Here is a 24,681-nt window from a genome sequence, read left to right as displayed (position 1 = left end):
GTAGTTGATATAACCCATCCTTTAGAGATTCTTGAAGCAATATCTCACTGGTCACTTATCCTTTCAAGACAATGATTAGAGTGAAATTCACAATCACATCATTATCCCTTGTAATTGTGAAATGCACAGTAAGTTATTAGCTATATGAGGTACACACAACATTTTTAAGAATGAAACTCTATAGGAGAGTTTAAGAAAAGACGATTGTATGAGAACAGGGACTGTCTACCCATTGCCACTTGGACTGTTGCCCTCCTTGTAATTGTCCTATGTCACCAATTCTAATTTGAAGCTCATGTGGTTGGTGGCACCTAAGTCCATACCATGTTTGATCAGCTACTGTGTGTGAGTAGCCATTGGTGGTCCCAGAAGTGGATGTAGGAGGTTGATTTAATGTCTGCAATTAGTGTCAGAAAATCAGATTTACTAGATTGAGATTGCTAAGGTTAGCTAGGATTTGAGAGTTGTGTTGAGTAGGGACATAACCTCTAGGACATCCAAACTGAGTACTCACTGGGACATGTATTCCTCCTTATATACAAACTAAGGGAGTTGATGGACCTGAAACTAACCTAGTACCATTCTGGAGTGCGTAAGGTCTCTACTGATTCAGGAGTTGTGTGTATTATGCAAGGATTGTGGTATTATCATGAGAAAAATTCCCAGCATTGTACCCATATCCAAAGTCATATCTTGGCCCAACATGAACAAAACCTTGATATCATGATTAAACCTATGATAACATTGCAAGGCTGAATGTCCTCCCTGCCACGGACCAACATATTAACCTTTGGTCTAAAATAACCTCTACCTCTACCTTTACTGCACACCATTGAGAATTATACATCTGATATTGATTAAAATGAGGAAAATTATCACCAGTAGCTAAAGGTTGAGGGTATAGTGTTGTTCCATAAGGTTAAATGTAGGTCTAGTGAAATCTTGATGGCATTATTTCTAGATAACTGATAGGAAATGAGACTCTGCTGAGGATGTACAGACTGATATTTTGGTTGTGTATTCAGGAGGGTGAGAATATGAATGTTGAGTACTATCCTATTCTAGGCAGTACACTTAGCTACATGATGAACAATTTCATAATGTAGAATAAAGCATGTTACCAAGACTGTCGATTTTCTTCCACGAATACTTGGTTGGGTTTTTTTTAACAATACATATAATCAATTGTAAAAACAGTCATCATTTTAAGCTTTAGTTAATACTAAATACCAAAATATTCCCTAAGCGATCGAAATTCAAGATCACAAATTGTCAAGCAAAAGTCGATGGGCACATCCTTCTCTTGTAACACACATTTTGATTCCATGTGACTTCAATACTGGTAGAATTGTGATTTCAGAACGAATAATTCCTCTCCAGCAACTCTACAAAGATGTAGGTAAGGTGTGACTATTTGGAATTGTAAAATTCATATTGTCAATATTCGTTTCTACCGTTTTGAATCAACATTTATTGAACGAAAGCTAAGAGTTACCATAGATGTTGGTCTAGGCTTGACGCCATGATGTTTTGGGAACAAAAAGGTGAAAATCAATCAAGAAATAAAAAGAAGAAGACTAACGTAGAGAGTTCTGGAAATATGGAATTCTTTCACTAACTGAAACCAAAGAGTGGGTGCACAATTTATACACACCCAATATTACAAACACAGTCATTTTAAGTAAGCAAAAGTATACTAAAGACATAACATTGCAAAGTCGCAAATTACACCCATCATAACATTTAAAACAACCAAAATTGATCAGAACCAATTTACACAATATCTCCCCTAAACAAACTACATCCTGTTTTTCAGTCACCATCTTCTCATGCCAATAGTGCACCATTTGTCTATCTAGCCAGATCCATGGGTCTGGCTGTTTCTTTTCAACTAAATCCTGGATCTAGCTGTCCTTTACAACATGGATCTGGCCAAAAACTGCCAAATTCGGCAGGTCATGCACCGTTCTACTACTACTAATGGTGGCGGAAAAACCCAAAACATGAACGTTGTAGCCCTTCTTCTTAGCTTTCCAAAGCTTCTAAATTAAGGTCATTCCGAGTTTTCAAACTCAAGTTATACAATTTACTCTCAAAACTGTCATTTATGCTAAAAATCATCGTTTAGGCCTACAAAGACAAATTAATAGAATTAGGTAGCAATTATGGCCCAAATTGTATGAAAAGTATCCTAAATCCTATCAAAATTCAATGCAAAATCATGGTGTAAAATATGCTTATCAGTGGGCAACATTTTCTGTAGGCGGTGGCCGTTCTTCGTCCTTGGTTGCTGTCACCATAGCCTTCCCAGCCATTTTCTTATGGGGCTTCTTTGAGAAATCCCACCACTCGGGATAGCCAATGATTTCATAGCAACGTTGTTGTGAGTGACCTTTTTCTCCGCAGTGAGTGCACACCAAATTGTTAACCTTGCTAGATGATTAATTGCCCTAGTTTTTCAAAGATCCATATCGATTTTGACTGGCTAGCATGGCGAAGTTCTTAGAAATTGGATGAGAGCCTCCCATTGTTTGTCTCTGCTAGTATTTCCTTCTAACATAAGCATACGTTCTTTCCAAATCAAGCTTTGGATCTTTTTGTAATATTTCTCCACGAACTGATCAAACTCTAAGTCAAGTCCACTTAGAAAAATATGAACTCGAAGCCTAGCCATTGCAGAATGCAGCTGTAACACACCTTCGACTGTTCCTTCTTGGAAGGTAGTCCTGTGATCAATTTCCTAGAAAATGGCAACCAGTTCATTGTAATACATTGGTAATGGTCACCCATTCTGTTTGGTAGAGAAAGATCTCTGATTCAGCTAAAAAATACAGGTTTCGTCAGTTCCGTCATAGAATGTTTTCGATACAGCCTCCTATATATCTCTAGCTGTAGGGAGACGAATGAATCGTTGCATCAGCGATGGACTCATTGAATCAATCAACCAACTTTTGACTTTGTGATTTTCAGTAATCCATGATCCAAGATTAGGATCTCCAAGTGCTGGTTTCTTCATTGCTCCGATAAGATAACCAGTTTGTTGCGAGCACCGATCCACATCTCCATGAGTTGAGACCATAATGAGTAGTTTGTCTCATCCAGAGTGATTCCGGTTGGAAATGTCGAGTTGTCTTGATGAACAACAACTTGTGGTGCTAGTGGTGGGATAAGATTTGTTGATACGCCTGTGATAGCAGCCATAGAATTCACAACAATGGTGAATATTTAGAATACAAATACGAATTTTGAAAGAAAAGAAAAAAAAAATTGAATAGTTAACATAGCTTCTCTTGGAGATGAACCTGCTCTGATACCATGTCAAACAAAAGTTTCACTGCTGAATAATTATGTGTGTATTCTTCTCCAAATCAGAGGTAATATATGAAGATAATTACATCCTAAAAAGGAAACAAATTGTTTCTATACTTAGATACAAGATTGGTCAACTAACAGATTCCTAAAAGTAAATACAAAATCAATTCAATAATTGACAGCTCATGCAGATAGGTGGGCAAAAAAATAGGGTAGAACTAGAACCGACAGGTACTCAGGATTTTGGTTCCAGTTCCTACCTAGAACCGGCCATCACAAGGCCGATTTCAATTTTAAAAAATTAGAACCGGTATTGTGCGATTCTAGTTCCTGTTCCACCACTATAGGAACCGAGACCAAAAACAGGAACCAAAACTAGAACCAAGACTCGAGTAGGAACTGAGATTGAACTGTAATTTTTGTAAATGTTTGGGGTGTATTTGTCATTTTTGTGAATAGATGGGGGTAATGATTTTTTCCGAGTACTTGGAATCGGAAGAATTTTTTGCAAGACCCAAACATCAGAATGAATCACTACAAGGTTCTAAACTTTATTCAAACTTGGTAAATAAGAGGTGGATGGCTCTTAGCCATTTCACAAATGTCCAATGAAAATCTAAATCATTTAGAGTTGAAAAAAGTGGTTGTAATTTTTTAAGATAACCAAAAGAAAGGTGCATAATCTCCGGTGCCATAACCAAACATTCACCGAGTTCTGTCTTCATTGGTAGCTTGATTTGCCTGACTGAATTTTGTCCCTCATTTTCTGTCAATTCCAAGTAATAAAGTTACCTTGTCTAACACCATAACCAGAATCTTCGAGTTAGGATGTCCTGAAAGACGCAAAAAGTGGGCCAAAAAGTTACAGTGCAAGCAGTGTGAGGTAATTTGGCTAACAGACAAAGATTGATTCAAGAGATGGGACAAACAGAACAGTATCTAATGTAAGAGTATTAGTCAAGGTAACAGACCTTTCCCAATAATAGAGAAGTAACTGCCATTTGTAGTGAAAATAATAGATTGAGAAGATGGAAGAACAGATTGTAATGGCCAGAATCCTATCTATAATCAGATCCACCTGTATCAATAATCCAAGTTCTATTCTTAGAATTACAGAAATATAGATGCCTTACCGATAATACCGGGTGGGTGAAATCCGTAAATTATACAGTTTTTATTTGATCTTTTTGTCGGATTTCAGGTACTTTCTAGTGCATTTTTACCTAATTGGTGCTTAATTTCTTTACTTTTCGTGTTTCAGGTTAAAATGGACTTTTGAGCGAATAAAGACAAATTGGATAGTTTTTGACTCAGAAATGAGCGGATCTCAGAAGATAGGAGAGTTCTGGAGCAGGACAAAGCACGATGAAGCTTGTTTCCAAGAAGAGAGCCGAAAATCAAGAATCAAACGAAGAAGCAAGCAGAGTGGCAGTTTTGTAAATTTCAGAACCTTTGAAGAGCTTCGCCCGGCAGAAATTGTCTTCGCCGCGGCGAAGTAGGCCAGAGACGATGTGGGATTCTTCATTCTTCTCGCCGCGGCGAAGAATTCTTCTTCGTCGCGGCGACAGTCAACTTATTCAGTTTTGTAAACGCACAGTTTCGTGTGTGCATGTTTTTGGCTGGGTTTTTGGACTAAGTATAAAAGAAAAACTTAACCTTTTGCCAGAGGATCTTCAGCTTTTTGGGTTTAGCCGTTTTTACACTTTTCTTGAGTAAAGCTTTTAGTTTTTCGGATTGTTGAAGGGAAGATTCAGATTTTGACTAGAGATTTCATCTTTTGGGGAGATTTCTTATCTTTCATCTCAGTTTCATTATGTTTAACTTGTTTATTTCTATTTTTCGTTTTTGTAGTGTTAATTTAGCTATGACTAATCTTCTATGGGTTAGGGTTTTGATTGTAGTTTGGATTTTAAATGGGTTAAGTATTTGATGTGTTATTTCATGTGATTAAGCTTTGGTGTGTGTTTTACTCTGAAAATAATGCTGTATTGATGAACATGATGAGATTGAGAAATAATTCATGTTAGGCTTCTTGGTAATCACCATTATAGTATTTGGATGCTAGAGATAGATTCAAGATTAATGAAATCAATTTTAGGATTCTTTGCTTAAGAATTTAGAATTATTAACCTTCAATTTGTTGGTGCGGAATGTTAATAAGGATGAATAGGAAAACATAGCCCGAGGGTATGTTAACATATTAGTGAATCCGATTTACAACCATTGCGCATGAATGTGAAAATAGTGTAACTCTAGTTTAACCCTAAAAGTCCAAACGAAGTCAAAACCCTACCTGTTTTACTTAATTGATATTCTGTGTTTCATTTTGCTTTCTTAGTTAAGATTTAATTCTTTGTTTAATTTCATTTTGTTTCTTTTTCATTACAATTTGCTCCCACCAATCCAAAAATTCGATTACTTCAACTTGATAACGTTAGGAAACTTAGTGCTTTGCTACAGTCCTCGTGGGAACGATATCCTACCCATCACTTTATACTTGAGCGACTAGTGCACTTGCTAGTTTTGCATGTTATATAAACACGCAACAAGTTTTTGTCAAAACTGTTGCGTGTTTACTACAACATGCAAAAATAGCAGTATACTAGTCGCTCAAGTAATGAGTGATGAGTTGAGTATCGTTCCCACGAGGATAGTGTTACTAATACTGATTTTTCTAGTTAAGTCCTAATTGAAGCAACAATAAATTGGATTGATGGAAATTAAGAAACTAAATACAATGCAACACCCAACAACTTAACTAATTAAACAATTCTAAAACAAATGCTGGGTGTTGAATTCACCTAAATACGCTGACCCAAATCATAGAATCTATTACCCAAGTTCTAATTCCTTGATTGAAAATCGAATTCCCTAAGTTGTAAAACATACATTCTCATGCACTTTCCCTATTCCCTATTAAGCTTTCGCACCCAACAAATGAGATTAATAGTTCAAAGATTTTAAGCTTTGTGGAATTCTATCTAGATTTCATAGATCGCTAAACCTATCTCTAGCGTTTGCTAATCTATGGTATTTATCCCAAGAGGCACAATCACAAATCACTTCTCAGTCTCATTGTGAACAACACACATTTGAATGGTGATCAAACATCCAAAGGCATTAAGCAAAGAGATAAACACTCAATCATGAAATTAAACTCAAAGTAATTCAATCCATATAATTTGAATCATTGTATCAAGATTACATCAAACCCTAGCTAAACAACTCAGTTCATCTCAAAAACGAAATAAAACAACAAAAACAAACTGAATCAGTTTCATCATTGAAAAGCAAGCAAAAGATGAGAAATCTTCTCTAATTTAAGCCCAAATCTTCAATAATCTTCTCCTTCCTGAGCTGCCTCCCAAATCACGAACCAAGCCCCTTTTTCTTTCCTTTTTGCTCTAATTTATACCTCTCTCACTTAAGGACGAAGCCCTAGCAAGCCAAAACGCGTCGTTTTACTTTTTACAGCTGCTGCAGTTGTCGCCGCGGCGAAGCTTTTTCCTCGCCGCGTGAAGAATTACAGGCCCCATTTTAGCATACAGTTCGAATATGGAAAAGTGTTAAACATATGAATTGTAGCCCTTTCAATTATCTTTCTGTAGTTTAAGAATCAGCACAATCCGAGATTTACAGCTCAAGTTATGGCAGAAATACTGAGCACGTCCAAAGACGTTTTCCTCAGTTCCCCGTACTTTCACGACTTCACGGCAGTTTCTCTACTAAGCTCTCTACTCTTGTTGGATTCAAACCTTCTCTTAACCCTAAGCATAAACTTCATAAGAACTCAACTTTTACACAAATAAATCATAGATAAAGAGCAAGAATTCTTACCTCTTGTTGCTTGGGATCAAAACCATATTAAAATCCACTCAAAAGCCCTTAAAATCCTTGGAGAATTGAGTGAAAAATTGAGAGAAAATGGAGAAGGAGAGTGGCGGTGGAATGAGAGAAATAAGGGTTTCAAACCCTTAACATTTTATTTTATAACCACACTTTCCCATTTTGCCCTTACTCTTTCTTAGAAATTCAATCTTTTTCCCTTAGTCAATTACCATAATGCCCTCATTTTTATTGTATTCTCTATGAAATTCTATCTCTTTTCACTCCCCACAATTTCAACTAATTTTGAGTGAAAATACTATTTTACCCTTAATGCAAGTTTAAGGCAATTTCTTCACATTCTCTTAAAATAATTCTAACAAAAATCAACTAAGGACTATAAAACATAATTTAAATTACATACCTCCATGTGGGCGTTACAATAGGTGTTTCTGCTGGTTTACAATCAAGCATTCTAGTTTTAGTGAGAAGACCTAACACGTATTTTCGTTGTGAAAGAAAAAATCCATGTTTCGATCTTGCCACCTCAATCCCCAAGAAATATTTAAGCTGCCCAAGATCCTTCATTTCAAACTCAATAGCCAAATGTTCTTGTAGTGCCTTCATTTCGGACAAATCATCTCCTGTTAATACCATATCATCAACATACACTATCAACACCGTTACCTTTCCTTCTTTGTGTTTTATAAACAAAGTATGGTCTGAATTACTCTATTTATAACCAACTGCCTTCATTATCGCTGAAAACCTCCCAAACCACACTCTGGGTGACTGTTTTAGTCTGTATAAGGACTTCTTCAGCTTACATACTTCATTTCCACGCATGGAACTATGTTTGACACCAAGAGGTAGCTCCATGTAAACTTCTTCTTCCAAGTCTCCGTTGAGAAAAGCATTTTTAACATCGAATTGTTTCAAGGGCCAATCTCAATTTGCTACTATAGAAATAATAATGCGAATGGTATTTATCTTGGCTACTGGTGCAAAAGTGTCTTGGTAGTCTATTCCATACCTTTGTGTATATCCCTTTGCCACTAGTCTTACTTTATACCTATCAATACTTCCATATACTTTGAGTTTCACAATGAACACCCATCAACATCCAATTATCTTCTTTTCTTTAGGTAGTGAAACAAGTTCCCAAATGGCATTTTTTTGTAGAGCTGCCATCTCTTCATTCATCGCCTTAGTCCATTTGGGATCTTCCAAAGCATCCTGTACACTACTAGGAATAGATATAATGGATAGTTGATTAATAGTAAGTGCATATGATTCAGACAACCTATGAGATGACATATAGTTACTAATTGGGTATTTAGTTTTGGCTTTGGGATCAGGTTCATATTGTTCCTTTGGAATTCCTCTATTTGACCTTTGTAGATATCTAGGATCTATATTTTCTGTAGAAACAGGTATTTCATTAGACTCATTAGACATTGGATTTGAAATTACCTGAGGAGGAACACTCTCGGTTAATTCTTCAATTAATGGTGTAGACATGGGTAACTCTGGCGGCCTTGGTAGTGCTTCAGACATGTCTAGAAAATTGGGGGGATCACACTTTTGTTGAACCTCATTTCCATCACAATTTTGAAGCTTTTCAACTATGTTTTCTAGTTCTACAAATTCACCTCCTCCTCCATTTTGTTGTTGAACATTCTCTTCACTAGAACTCTCCCCCTAGAGGGAATGGTCAGAGAATAATAAGGCTCTAATTCATGAAAAGAGGCATCCAAAGTCACATGTAATTTTTGGGTTTAGGGATCATAGCACCTATAACCTTTTTGAAGTTCATAATAGCCAATGAAAACACAGCGCTTGGCACATGGATCAAGTTTAGTTCGTAAACTTTTTGGAATGTGAGTGTAAACAATACAACCAAAGACTTGGGGTTCAAGATTAGGAAGATGAGGAACTGAAAGTAAGGATTGCATGTTTTGTTGGGGAGTTCAAAAATCTATCACTCGTGAGGGGGTTCGATTAATGAGATAAGCTGCAGATTTTACAGCTTCTCCCTAATAAGAATGAGGCATGTTCGTGCCAAAAAGAGAAGCACAAACTACCTCTAAAAGTTGTCTATTTTTTCTCTCAGCTAGTCCGTTTTGTTGTGGGGTGTAAGTGCATGAGGTTTGATGACGAATTCCATGAATGTTTAGATAATTGCCAAGAGAGGCATCCATATACTCAGTACCATTGTCAGATTGGAGTACACAAATCTACTTTTGATATTGAGTACCTACCATTTTGTGAAATTTTTGAAAGGCTAGACACACATCACTTTTTTTGATAAGTAAAGACACTCAAATCATTCTAGTACATTCATCAATAAATGTTACAAAATAACGAGCTTTAGAAAGGGAAGAAATTTTTGCAAGACCCCAAACATCAGAATGAATCACTACAAAAGGTTCTAAACTTTTATTCAAACTTGGTAAATAAGAGGTGAGATGGCTCTTAGCCATTTCACAAATGTCACAATGAAAATCTAAATCATTTAGAGTTGAAAAAAGATGTGGTTGTAATTTTTTAAGATAACCAAAAGAAAGGTGTCATAATCTCCGGTGCCATAACCAAACATTCACCGAGTTCTGTCTTCATTGGTAGCTTGATTTGCCTGACTGATATTTTGTCCCTCATTTTCTGTCAATTCCAAGTAATAAAGTTTACCTTGTCTAACACCATAACCAAGAATCTTTCGAGTTAGGATGTCCTGAAAGACGCAAAAAGTGGGCCAAAAAGTTACAGTGCAAGCAAGTGTGGAGGTAATTTGGCTAACAGACAAAAGATTGTATTCAAGAGATGGGACAACAAGAACAGTATCTAATGTAAGAGTATTAGTCAAGGTAACAGACCTTTCCCCAATAATAGGAGAAGTACTGCCATTTGTAGTGAAAATAATNTAAAAACAATTGAAAACTGTGGTGTCCACTATGTTAGAAAAATCCACTGACTAATATGAAAGTATTACAACCCTAATCTCATCTTTACATAAATTAAAACAAGAATGAAACAACTAAAACAACTAACACAATCCCAAACAAAAATATCAACTGAGTTCAATGTTCAAAATAAAAGAAAAACAGAAACAACTAAAACAAATAAAAATAACGAAAACTTAAACAAGTGCTCAGATGCTCATTCTCCAGCCTCCTCGTCTTCCTCAGTGTCATCCTCTTCTGAATTGGAACCTATCCACTCATCTGAATCTTAGTCTTCCTACTGGTTTTCTGAAGTATCAATCCCAAAGTTGTTGCAGTAGCTTAGGTGCAGCTCAAGTATAGCTCGTGTGTCTTCCTGGTCTACTCTGCCAGCCACCTGTGACGTCGCTCCATCCATTTCATCTTACCTATCATCTTTTGCATCATTTCTCTCATTGGGACTATTAAACCGGATGCGGTGGCAGCTGCTGTTGTTCTCCTTCTCTTGGTGCCTGATCTGGGCCCTTCTTCTGGTTGAGGGGCAAGATGTTTGCGAAAGTAGGTTGTGTCGAGGACTGGGGCAGCATGGATCAATGGCTCATCATCCTGTACCTCGATTCCTGCTTTAGTGCACAACTCTGTAATAAGTTGTAGGAATGGAAAACAGCCTCGCCCTGGTTTGGCTGCATGCTGAATGTTGTTCAGGATAATTTGTCCCACATTCATTCTCTTTCCTGTGGCAATAGAATACAACAAAAGTGCCTTATCATACATCACTGTACTGTAGTGCGTCTCTGGCATCATCCTCGCACTGATAAAATACTACCACAATCGAGCCATCGGTATCAATTTAGTTCCCTTGATGCTCTTCTTGCCCTTTTTAGAAACCTCTCAAGTGGTGTTCAGTTTTGTAATGACCGAAAGAATAATATCATCCTTAAACTTTGTCTTCCTAAAATCTGCATAATCATCCTAGTCAATGTGGGGTAAGCCATAGAAATCATTGATGACCTTTGCCATAAATACCACATCAATACTCCTCACAAAAACAACCCTGATAAATGCTTGAAAATACAGTTACACTTAGTGGTTTATAGGCATCATTTGTTGGAAATTAGGATTAATTCACATGAATTAACTTAATTGTTTCATAAGCACACTTTTCAGGATCACGGGTATTTTTGTCATTTTTTTAGGAAATAAGGCTCAAAAATAATATTTGGATGAGAGATGATGTTGGCGAGAGAATTTGTGATGACTGGAAACAAACGGATCGAGAATCGGAGTTGAATTGAAGACGTTATGGAAGTTGAAGTAAAGAGAAGATTCTAGATTACGTTCTAGCTAGAGCATGCCTCAGTATTTTGAAAATATCTTGAGGTGTAGAACTTGGATTAATATAATTCCTAGACCTTTGGAAAGCTGATTCAAAGGGCTACATTGTATATGTTTACCACTTTTCCAAATTTCATCGTTATCGAGTTCAAAAATCACCATCTCTGAAGAATAGTGGAATGATGTGGGAAGAAGACCAGTAGCTACTGTGCCGCGGCACACTTTTTCCAGTAGCTACAGTGCCACATCATAGTGCCGCAGCATAGTCATGATAGCTAGGAACTTTTCCTCCATTTTTGACTAGGAAAATAGGGTTTTAAGAGTCCTAAACTAACTAGAATTAAGGAAAACAAAACCCCAACCCTTGTGGGATACAAATAGAAGTCTTTAAACATTATTTTAGGGGATTTATTTTAGAGATAAAAAAAGAGAGAACAAAGATTATTCAAGAACTGAAGAAAAAGGGAGATTAAAGAAGGCTTGGAGAAGAAGAATTGGATGAGATCATCATCAACTTCATTAATCCAACCAAGTTTCACTAAGTTTTTCTTCTTCTTTGTTATTATTATTTGTTATGAATAATACAATGATGTTCTCATATTTATTCATGAAGAACTAATTCTTTTGTGATTGAGGGTGATTTCAAAACCCTAGACATGTCTTGTGTTCAATAAAATCTGCATCTTTTTATCTTTTGATCCCTCTTGGTTATGTGATTATTTCTCTAAAAATAGGGTTTAACTAGATTCTTCTAATTGTTTAAGTGGCCAATTAAATCGTTAGGATTAATTTATTAATGCCAATTTAGGTTGTTTAGTATGGAATTGCTTTGTTAATCTAAATAACTAGTGGTAAAGTGTATGTCTGCATGCATGGGGGGTAATCACTCGAGATAACTAAACCGACCATACGAGTTTAGCCTTGATTCAGTAGGTCTCTCGCAACTTAATGCTATTATTAATTTGAATCTAGAGATCGTATCCTAGGTTATCTAATAAATAGGGAATTAGGTTATGACCGTGTCTAATCCAATGACTCAGTAAGGAGAGATAGAACTTATCAATGTTTGGTATTTTCTGAGCTGATGTGATTAAGAGGGTAGAAAGTTAAATAGTGCTTTTATTTTATGTAATTCATGTCTAGTGGTGGCGAATAAACCTTCAATCCAGTTTCTCTTATTGATTTCTCTATCATCATTAATTGCTTGATTTACGTTGTTTACTTTGAGTTCTTTTTAGTTTTTGTTGAGATTTTATAATTCGTGACAAACCTCGTTAGAAGTAGATAATTAATTAAGTTCACAAATCCTCTGCGGGAAAGACCCTTACTTGCTCTTTGCTACTACACGACTTTGCATTAGAATTTAGTGAGGTAAAATTTGGTGTTGCATTTGCATGCATCAATTTTTTGCGCCATGTCGCCAAGGATTTTCATTAACTTAATTATTTGTTTACTTTTTTGTTTATTTTTCAATTTTTATTTGTTCTTTGTTTTTGAGTTGTAGGTGTTTTTGGTGAATGAGCACGCGATACAATTTGAGATCGAATCCTCATTCTGATCTGATTCCACCTATTGCTCATTCAAAATAACCTTTGCATAGATCAACTCTCGATCAAGCAATCCATACCGATCTTCCACTCACAAATGATTCTTCTGATATTTCTGATCAAGAGGAGATGGCTAATCTAACTCTCAAAGAGATGGCTGCACCAACTGTTGACCAACAACCTTTATGCATTCGATACAATGGTATGGCAGGGGCAACTTTTGAGCTTAAATCTAGGATGATTCATCTTCTACCAATTTTCAGAGGTTTAGCGGGAGAGGATCCAAACAAGCACCTTAAGGAGTTCCATGTGGTGTGCTCGAGTATGAAACCAAATGGAACAACTGAGGAACAAGTGAAGTTAAGGGCGTTCCCATTTTCTTTAGTAGATGACGCTAGGGAATGGCTTTATTACCTACCATCCGGGACCATAACTACTTGGAATGAGATGAAGAGGTTGTTCTTGGAGAAGTATTTTCCAGCATCTCGAGCCAGACTCATTAGGAAAGAAATTTGTGGGATTTGGCAATACAATGGGGAAAACTTATATGAATATTGGGAAAGGTTTAAGAAATTGTGTGCAAGCTGTCCGCATCATCAAATAAGTGAGCAATTACTTCTCCAATATTTTTATGAGGGATTGAAGCCAATGGAGAGTAGCATGATAGATGCAGCAAGTGGCGGAGCGTTAGTTGATAAAACTCCTACAGAAGCAAGGAACTTAATTGCAACCATGGTGGCAAACTCTCAACAATTTGGTACTGGATCCGATCCACCACCAAGGAAGGTAAATGAAGTGGGGATATCCAATAATCTTGAGCAACAATTGAATAATTTGATTGCACTTGTGCAACAAATTGCAATTGGACAAGTGAAGACATGTGGAATTTGCTCCAATGTGGGACATCCTACCTATATGTGTCCTACCCTTCAAGAAACAAATGCAGAACAAGTAAATGCCATGGGAGGATACCAAGGACAACAAAGGCAAAGGTATGATCCATTTTCCAATACCTATAATCCAGGATGGAGGGATCACCCTAACCTTAGCTATGGAGGAAATCAACAAGCTGCTATCACTAATAATCCACCTGGTTTCCCTTACCCACGAGCTCTACAATCGTACCAAGCAAGACCCCAAAATGTTTCCCAACCTCAAGGTAAGTCTTTGGAGGACTTGGTAAACTCATTAGCAACTAGCTCTCTTCAATTTCAGCAAGAGAATCTCAAGTTCCAACAAGAAACAAAAATGTCAATCAAGAATTTGGAAAGCCAAGTTAGTCAATTGGTTTCTACTCTTGGAAGATTAGAGGCGTATGGGTTCGGAAAGCTTCCTTCCCAACCTTCGGTTAACCCTAAGGAGAATGCTAGTGCCATTACTTTGAGAAGTGGTAGACAACTTGAGAAGACTCACAAGAAGCCAAATGATGAGAAAGAAGTTGGAGATGAGTTGATTCAAGGTGGAACAAAGCAGCCCAAAAGTGCAGAAAATTTGCCAACCGATTCGTCCAATGCAAAACATCCACCTAAGGTACAATCTAAAGTTCCTATTAATACTTACGAACCTCCTTTGCCTTTTCCTAACAGGTTTGCCACATCAAAGAAGAAGGAACATGAACAAGAAATTTTGGACACTTTTAGAAAAGTACATGTCAACATATCTTTGTTGGATGCAATAAAGCAAGTGTCGCGTTATGCGAAATTTCTTAAAGAATTATGCACCACAAGAGAAAACTTAAGGGAAACGAGGTGGTGAGCGTGGAAGAAAATGTCTTAGCGGTTTTGCAAAGGAAGCTTCCAACAAAGTGCAAAGATCTGGGTAGTTTCACCATACCATGCATCATAGGCAACACAAGGCTTGAGAAAGCAATGTTAGACTTAGGTGCTTCTATTAATGTCATGCCTTACTCAATTTATCTTGATTTAAATCTTGGTACTCTTAAAGAGATCGGCGTAGTTATTCAACTCGCTGATCAATCTAATGCCTATCCAAAGGGAGTTATGGAAGATGTTTTGGTGTAGGTAAACAAACTTGTTTTTCCAGTTGATTTCTACGTGCTTGACATGAAAGATGAAACAACTGTGAAAACCACGCCATTGCTTTTGGGGAGACCATTCATGAAAACAGCCCGTACGAAAATAGATGTGCATAATGGGACGTTGACAATGGAGTTTGATGAGGAAGTCATTCAATTTAACATCTTTGATGCAATGAGGTATCCTATTGATGACACTGATTGCTTTTCCATTGATGTACTTGACTCTTTAACGCAGCAAATGTTCAAGCTTAAGGGTAAAGATCCATTGGAAGTGGCAATATGGAATGGGTTGTCAACCGAGGAACCTCAAAGTTTTAATGAAGACGTAGAGTTGGGAGAAGAGCTAAATGAAACTATAGCAATGTTGGATGAGCTCCCAAAGAAAAATCCAAGGTATGAAATCTCCTATATTTCTCTTCCTATATCTAATAGGAAACTTTACCTTCCATTGTGCAGGCCCCTACCTTGGAGCTTACGCCTTTACCAAGTCATCTCAAGTATTTATACTTGGGAGAAGGAGACACATTGCCCGTGATTGCAGTGGCCAACCTTTCAAAGGTGTAAGAAAAGAAACTTGTTCGTGTGTTGAGAGAGTACAAAACGGCAATTGGTTGGACGATTGCTGACATTAAAGGAATAAGTCCTTCCATGTGTATGCACCGCATATTATTAGAGGAAGGATCGAAGCCTATAAGAGAAGCGCTAAGACGGTTGAATCCACCAATGATGGAAGTAGTGAAGAAGGAAATAATCAAGTTGTTAGATGTTGGTGTGATCTACCCAATTTTGGACAGTAAATGGGTTAGTCCAGTCCAAGTAGTTCCTAAGAAATCCGACATAACCATGGTAAAGAATGAAGATAATGACTTAGTTCCCACTTGCATTCAAACGGGATGGCGAGTGTGTATAGACTACCGCAAGCTCAATGCCACAATGTGCAAAGATCATTTTCCTTTTCCATTTATTGATCAAATGCTTGAACGTTTAGAGGGCCATTCTCACTATTGTTTTCTTGATGGATTTTCAGGTTATAATCAAATTGTGATTGCACCAGAAGATCAAGAGAAGACGACGTTTACATGCCCCTTTGGCACTTTTGCTTATTGACACATGCCATTTGGCCTTTGTAATGCACCCGCCACCTTTCAAAGGTGCATGGTAAGTATTTTCTCCGATTACATAAAGAACATTATAGAGGTATTTATGGATGATTTTAGTGTCTATGGGAACTCATTTGATAATTGTTTGAGTAATTTGATATTAGTTCTTAAAAGATGCATAGAAACTAATCTCGTTTTAAATTGGGAAAAATGCCATTTTATGGTAAATCAAGGGATAGTTTTAGGGCATATTATCTCATCTAGGGGGATTGAAGTTGACAAAGCTAAAATAGATCTTGTACATTCCTTACCACCTCCCACTTGTGTGAGAGAGGTACGTTCTTTTCTTGGACATGCAGGATTTTATAGGAGATTTATCAAGGATTTCTCTAAGATCGCAAGGCCCTTATGCTGTTTGTTACAAAAAGAGGTAGCGTTTGAGTTCGATGAAGAGTGTATAAAGGCGTTTGAGAAACTAAAAGAACTCCTAACCACAGCCCCAATTATTCAGCCACCCAATTGGAGTCTTCCATTCTAGTTGATGNAGGTGCATGGTAAGTATTTTCTCCGATTACATAGAGAACATTATAGAGGTATTTATGGATGATTTTAGTGTCTATGGGAACTCATTTGATAATTGTTTGGGTAATTTGACATTAGTTCTTAAAAGATGCATAGAAACTAATCTCGTTTTAAATTGGAAAAAATGCCATTTTATGGAAAATCAAGGGATAGTTTTAGGGTATATTATCTCATCTAGGGGGATTGAAGTTGATAAAGCTAAAATAGATCTTGTACGTTCCTTACCACCTCCCACTTGTGTGAGAGAGGTACGTTCTTTTCTTGGACATGCAAGATTTTATAAGAGATTTATCAAGGATTTCTCTAAGATCGCAAGGCCCCTATGCTATTTGTTACAAAAAGTGGTAGCGTTTGAGTTCGATGAAGAGTGTATAAAGGCATTTGAGAAACTAAAAAACTCCTAACCACAACCCCAATTATTCAGCCACCCGATTGGAGTCTTCCATTCGAGTTGATGTACGATGCAAGTGATTATGCCATTGGAGCAGTGTTAGGACAACGAGTTGGAAAGTTACCACACGCCATTTATTATGCTTCAAGAACATTGAATGATGCTCAACTTAACTACTCCACAACTGAGAAAGAACTTTTGGCGGTTATTTTTGCATTAGAAAAGTTTCGTTCCTATCTAATTGCACTAATGTTACTGTTTTTTCTGACCATGCAGCTCTTAGGTATTTGCTTACGAATAAAGAGGCTAAACCAAGGCTTATAAGGTGGATTCTATTGCTACAAGAGTTCAACCTAACAATCAAAGACAAAAGAGGGAGTGAGAACGGTGTAGCAGACCATTTAAGTAGGTTGATAAACCAAAAAGATGCTCTTCCATTGAAAGATGATTTTCTAGATGAATAATTACTTGCGATGACATCCTTGAGACCATGGTATGTAGTTATAGTAAATTAAATAGTGACCAAGAGAACCCCACCCAACATGTCGCATGCTAGGAAGGACAAACTGAAGAAGATCTCCAAGCAATACGTGTGGGATGATCCATATCTTTGGAAATATTGCCCCGACCAAATCATAAGAAGGTGCGTTTCCGAAAGTGAATTTAATTCAATTTTAACTTTTGCCATTCCTATGCATGTGGAGGACACTTCGAAGCAAAGAAGACAACTCTCAAGGTTCTTGAGAGTGGATCTATTGGCCTACACTCTTTAAAGACACATATGGTTTTTGCAAAACATGTGATAGATGTTAACGCTCAGGTAATTTAGGCCTAAGAAATCAAATGCCCCAAAATCCAATTTTATTTGTTGAGATTTTTGATGTATGGGGTATTGATTTCATGGGACCCTTTTCATCTTCTTATGGTTACTTTTATATCTTACTTGCTGTTGATTATGTGTCTAAATGGGTAGAAGCAAAGGCCACCTAGACTAATGATTCTAAAGTTGTTGTAGATTTTGTAAAATCAAACATTCTTGCAAGGTTTGGAACACCTAGAGCCATAATTAGTGACCAGGGAACTCATTTTTGCAACCGTACATTTTGGGCTACCTTGAAGAAATACAATGTCACCCACAAGATCTCTACGCCATACCACCCACAAACGAGTGGACAAGCCAAAGTCTCTAATCGGAAATCAAGTCCATCTTAGAGAAAACTGTGAATCCAAATAGGAAAGATTGGAGCTTGTGACTTGACGACGCATTGTGGGCGTATAGGATAGCATATAAGACACCAATTGGAATGTCCCCATTCCGAATGGTTTATGGTAAACCATGTCACCTTCCTGTTGAATTAGAGCATAGAGCCTATTGGGCAATTAATCAATGCAATATGAAACTAGACGCAGCGGGAGAACAACAGAAATTGCAATTGAATGAACTTGAGGAGATACGGAATGAAGCTTATGAAAGTTCACGCATTTACAAGGACAAAACAAAGGCCTTCCATGATAGAGTGATCCAGCGAAAGCATTTTGAAGCTGGACAAAAAGTTCTTCTATTCCATTCACATCTTAAACTTTTTCCCGGTAAGTTACGTTCCTGTTGGGTTGGTCCTTTTGTGATTACTAATGTTTTTCCCAATGGCACGGTGGAAATTAAGAGCATGAAGACCGGGAAAGACTTCAAGGTCAATGGCCATCGTCTAAAGCCATACTACGAACCATTCATGGAACAATTGGATGAAGTACCTCTCCATGAACCAACGAACGTGGACGATTAAACAAAGAACAATGTCAAGCTAACGACGTTAAACAAAGCGCTACATGGGAGGCAACCCATTGAGTTGTGTTAGTTTTCATTTTTCCTAATGATTTTTGTTTAATACCGATTAATAGAGCAATAAGGACATTGCCCAATTTAGGTTGGGGGTGGGACATAGAAATATTAATTCTTTGGTATGTCTAAGTATGTGTTTACATTTGTGTGTTTGCATTTGTTGTTGCTGTAGTTTTTTTTAGTGTTTGCATGATTTTAGGATTAAATTTTTTTAGTTTTTCGAATTAATTTATGTGTCAATGATATGATTATAATTGTGATAACATGTGATGTTTAGAAGATGTTAAATGTTGCTTAGATTTAGGAGCAATTTTGAATAATTAGTTTCATCTAGTTTGAGACTCTCATGCTATGTGGTATGATTTAGTTGGTTAGTCTTAAGGCTTAGTGACGTTTGTTATGTATGAATTTTCATAGACATTTTTGCGATCTCAACAAATTCTAGAACTCACTTGATAACTAATTGAGGCGAAATCCTAGAATGCACATTACTTAGGATATGATTTAGGCTATCTTTGGATCATTTGAGTATTTCAAGCCAACCCTTTATTTAAATTATCGCTAGTTACCCCTTTGACTGTAACGCCCCACTTGAGGTACATACTTAAGATTTGCTGTTTTGCTTAAATATTTACTGATTCAGCTTTAATTGAGTTTGTGCATTGAGTTGGTTGAGTGTTTGCCTTGAAATTGGTTGAGATTTGAGGAATTTTGGATTTGCAGTCTTCGCTGGGGCGAAAAGTAGTCTTCGCCGCGGCGAAGTTGGCTTTGAGTAAGGCGGTGTAGGCTCTGTCTTTCTTCGCCGGGGCGACAGAAGTTTCTTCGCCGGGGCGACAAAAGTTTCTTCGCCATGGCGACGAGCCGACTAAAATGTGTATTGAGAGTTCTAGATATTTTTCCATAATGGTTAAATGACCATTCTACCCCTAATTAGTAGGAAAAGTGGGGGGTAAAATATAAGGAAATTTCTTGGAGAATGAGTTAGTATGGGGGTGTGAGTGTAATGAATCAAAGGATATAGATGGAATTTTCAAAGAAGATCAATGGCAAAGTTGGGAAGTGTTGATTTTCTCATGAACTAAAAAGGGCTAAGTGTAATAAACCCTTCATTTCATTCTTCTCCACCGCCATATCCATTCTCTCAATTCTCTCCTTTTTGCTTTCAATTGTTCCAAGATTTCTAAGGGTTTTAAGAGAGCCTTTGAATACTTTTGAGTAGAAATATCATCTAAAGCATCCTAAAGTAAGGATTCTTGCTTTAGATGTGAGTTTTCTTATAGTTATATTGAAGTCTTATATGGTTGTTGTTGTTGTTGTTGTTGTTGTTGTTTTGAGTTATAGAGAGAAGACAAGACAATAAGGGAAAGGAAAAGTGCTAGAGAAGTCACTTTTTCACAAGGTAAGTAAATTCAACCAAGTTGAGATTTGAATAAGTTTTTGAGTAGAAATTGAGTAGAGATATATGCATGTATGAGTTTGTATTATGCTTGTTAATGAATGTAATTGAGATGAGTATTCATGTTGAATTGTTGGAAGTATTTTCCTTTATGAGAAGTGTTAAGATTTTATGATGTTGGGTGAGTTTTGATTGAGGTTGAAGGAAGATTTGAGTAAACTTTATAGAAGTGTTTTCTTTTGACAGGGATTTAGAGTGTATGAGGGAGTTTTTCTCCCATTTTGGATGATTAAAGATAAGAGAAAAGTTATAGTTTAAGTAGAGCTTTATATGCACTTGAATTGTATGATGAAATGCTCAAGAGAAGCATGAGTAAGAGTAGAAAGCCTTAATTTTTGCTACATAGCATAAATGCATTTCATAAGTGCATTAATGAGCATGAGTCATCTATATGCATTAATCATGCAATAGTTATGCATTAGAAAAAGAGAGTAGAGAAATTGAGTTTGAGCTACTCTAAGAATAGAGAGAAAGAGAAATTGAGCACTAGAGAATAAAGAGAAAGTAGTGCTAGATAAGAGAATAGAGTAGGTTGTGCGATGGGGAACCCGTGAGTAATGGGTAGAGTATTCCCGCATGTACGCCGCAGAGAGAGAGTGGCATGAGTATCAGAGAGAAGTGGTGTAGCCCGTGAGAGTGCATGCGAATGAGGGCTATACCCGAGTTTACCCGAGAGAGAGATTATGTACTCACATGACCACGGGTTCCGAATCCATGCATAACCGAGTCCGATTGGCTAGAACGAGTATAAGTCATGCAGAGTGGGAGTGAGTCCCAGCTGTGCCTCTGGTTAAATGGGGCCATGACTTACTAAAGAGAGTTAGTAGAAAAGAGTTACGAGAAAGAGAAATCAGAAAGATTATAAAAGGGAGAGTAAATGAGACTTGTAAGGAAAGAATCAGAGAGAGAGTTACAGGAATAGATGAGTAGATGATTTACTTACTGAGCCTTAGTTGTGCTCACGCCGATGTTTTCTATATTTTGCAGGATCTAGGTGAGGACACGGTCGGATGGGCGTCATTAAGCGAAGAGAAATGGCTACACTGTCCACCCTGCTTTTAATGTTTTTGTACATGATATAAATTTTTGTGTAAAGAATGTGTATGTTTAATAAAAGAAAAATTTGGGCCCAATTATTTATGCTATTTTACATGTATTTTACTATGCATATTTTATGATAACACAAGTAGAAAACAGTCGTTACATTAACCCATTATTAAACACATTTAGCCTTGATTTTCTTTCATGTAACCTACATTAACCCACCATTATTTTGAGCCAAAAACACATTCCTACCCTTTAATTTTTAAGAGACTTAATCTAAGTACAAGATTGGTCAGAGCAATTAAAGAAGTGGGGGTGAAGGTTTGTGAAAATTGTCAATTTATTCCAAATGTGCTATATATGCAAACTACTATATCCAAATTGATGTAATATTACTTCTATTTTCATCATAAAGTTCATCATTATTTATTAAATATCTATAAATTTAATATCTTATATGATAATTCTTTAATAAGAACCTTTTGATGTTTAAATTTATCAAGATTATACTCAATTGTTATTGGATTCATCATTTCACTGAAATTATTATAAAAGACCATTTACCTAGTGTGGATGAAACCTTATGGTGGTTAAAGTGGGAGGGTGGGTTAGGCTATAAATACCCCCCCATCCCTTTCATTTGATATATCCAAAATTTGTATGAAAGAAATCCCTGCCAGTCACAACTCTCAATTCTCTCACTTTCATCCCTTTTATTTTACTTTCTTGAATTATTATTGAATAGCACCACTATATTATAACACATTATCAGCACAAAGAGCTTCTCAAGTGTAATGGTGCACGCCTACTGAAAGTACGTATTTTCAACTAGAGCTGGGCATTTGGGACCGGACCCAAAAGCCCAGCTCCAAAAACCGGGCCTAGGGAGGACCGGTCCTAGGAGGCCTGGTCCCAAAACGGGACCAGGCCTAAGGAGGAGGGCCCGGGCCCTCCACCGGGCCCTCCTCCAAGGCCCGGGCCTGGGCCCGGTCCCAGGCCTGGGCCCGGTCCCAGGCCTGGGCCCAAAAGTTTATTTGGTTTTTATCAATTTAATCCTTTGTAAAATTACATTAAACCCCCTAAAATCAGTATAAATTAAAGGACTAAATTGAAATTTTACAAAATTTATTAAAAAAAAAAATAACCGTTGCAGCCAACGGTAACTGCCAAGTGCCAACGGTTACATTTATTATTTATATAAGTTTTTTTTTTCATTTTCCCCCCCACAACTACACTATAAATAACCTAAAAACCTTTAATTTTTTTACACCAATTCTCAATCTCTCATTCTTTCATTCTCTCAATCTCTCATTCTTTCATTCTCTCAATCTCTCTACTCCAAATCTCCAATCAATTTCTCATTCAATTTATATTTATAATTTATTTATATTATTTTTTATATTATTCAAATTTTTTTCTATTTTTCAATATCATCATAATTTCATATTATTATTTAATTCTTTTCATTTTAATTATTTATTATTTTATCATGAATTATAATGTCTTCCCCAAATGAGTTTTACGTTCCATCCACCGATGAAATGAAGCCTTCAATCCATTTTCACCATTTCCTCTAGAGGATGTAGCTGTAATTCCACAACCACATTCGGCCGGGACGAGGTGTAGCCAAACACATGTGAGCTGCGAGTCAATGGGCACGGACATAGCCCAACCTCCCCGACCGTCAAAGAGGGTGTGTCCGATGTCTGGCGATACTTCACCAAATCAAAACGGCCAAAGACAAATGGGGAGGGGGGAAGACGTGTGGGATATGTAATTTATGCGGAACTATTATTGGGGCTGAGAAGGGGACTTCGACGATGCGACGACATGTAGAGAAGAAGCCCCAAATAAGTGCATCTTCAAGCGGATCAGGTAACAAATTCAAACTAACTTAATTTAATCCACAATCCTCAACTCTCTCAACATGGCAATACAATACACATGTTGCACGAGAGGAAATAGCAAGATATATAGTTGCTACAGACATCTCCCATTTGTTTATCTGAAAATCCTTTTTTGTTAATATGGTTAAAACTGCATTTTGTCCCGCATTACCCCTGTTAGTAGAACTACAAGTAGAAGAGATATACTAAAATTATAACAAAATAATAATAAACTTAAAAACGAATTTCAAAATTTTAGGAATATATCTATTGCACTTACATCGACATATGGGCTTGTAGATCAAAAACCGATTTTTTAACTGTTACACGTAACATTCTTAGATCATAATTGGAGTTACAACAAAAATTGATAGGTTTTAAACCATTATATGAAAAACATAGTGCTGAAACTATTTATTTTACGATTCTTGAAGTTTTGCAAGAATATTTATTAACTGATAGAGTTGTAGCGCTAACGCTGATAATGCAGCTGCTAACACCGCGGCAATATCTTTATTTGAAAAGAAATTGGATCCGCTTGGTGAAGGCAATTTTATCACCAAAGATGTGCTTGACATCATAATTTGATAGTTAAAGCAGGTTTAGAGCTATACATTCAAGATTGAGAGGGTGCGTAGAGCTATCGGATTATCGTCGGCGGTAGCAATAAAAGTGGCAGGAGTACGTCAAATATTGTAAGCAAGAGGACCCACGGTTCGACCTTTGAAGTTATGTACAGACATGCCTATCCGTTGGAACTCTACCTACTTGATGTTGGAAAAAGCTTTGCCAACCGCGAAACAAATTACAGATTTCGTCAACCGGAAGACCTATCCAGAGGAAGTTGTCGATTGATGATTGGGGGGTTTGTGAACTTTTTTATTCATTTCTTAAAATTTTATGATGCTATAATACATTAAGTGGTATTATTATCCAACTACTAATTTAGTGTTAGATATTTTAGTCAAATTGCTAAAACTTTTTATCAATATAGACATGATAACATTTTATGTGAAATTGTTTCAAGTATGAAGAAAAATATAAGAGAATTGGTTAGAATTCCATTCTTAATGGATTAGGCCTTTTTCTGAATCCTAGGTTTAAATTATCCGTAGGTAACGGTTGTAATTACTGAGCTAGGCCATATTTAGGATATGATTATACGTCTTATTGACTGACTTTAAAAACAAATTGGATAGGCTTTTTTTTATATGAGAACAGATACAATGCAAGTAGAAGTGGAAGTGGAAGTGGAAGTGGAACATCTGGGAGAGGCGATCAGGACCTTGATGTAGCCCCCCTCAATGGTCGACCAAGTGGGCGTATGTGGGACGTAGCGGAAGCTCCAACTCTAGCTCCAGCTCGTATAACATAGACCAAATGAGA

At 36.9% G+C, this 24,681-nt stretch overlaps 1 protein-coding gene and 1 non-coding gene across 2 annotated transcripts; one reads left to right on the top strand and one right to left on the bottom strand.

Annotated features, from left to right (window-relative positions):
- Nucleotides 1-13,452: 13,452 nt before the first annotated feature.
- On the bottom strand, nucleotides 13,453-13,560 carry LOC116136076. The gene has a single exon (XR_004128980.1). It is a non-coding gene; the product is annotated as a small nucleolar RNA R71 (small nucleolar RNA).
- Nucleotides 13,561-18,388: 4,828 nt separating this feature from the next.
- On the top strand, nucleotides 18,389-18,853 carry LOC116136057. Its single transcript, XM_031421773.1, has one exon. It carries the CDS (start codon nucleotides 18,389-18,391, stop codon nucleotides 18,851-18,853), a length of 465 nt encoding a protein of 154 aa, XP_031277633.1.
- Nucleotides 18,854-24,681: the final 5,828 nt, after the last annotated feature.

The sequence above is a fragment of the Pistacia vera genome, unplaced genomic scaffold (assembly GCF_008641045.1).
Source record: "Pistacia vera cultivar Batoury unplaced genomic scaffold, PisVer_v2 Contig309, whole genome shotgun sequence".
Lineage (NCBI taxonomy): Eukaryota > Viridiplantae > Streptophyta > Magnoliopsida > Sapindales > Anacardiaceae > Pistacia > Pistacia vera.
The sequence above is the reverse complement of the archived record's forward strand: the minus strand, read 5'-3'. Positions and strand labels throughout refer to the sequence as shown.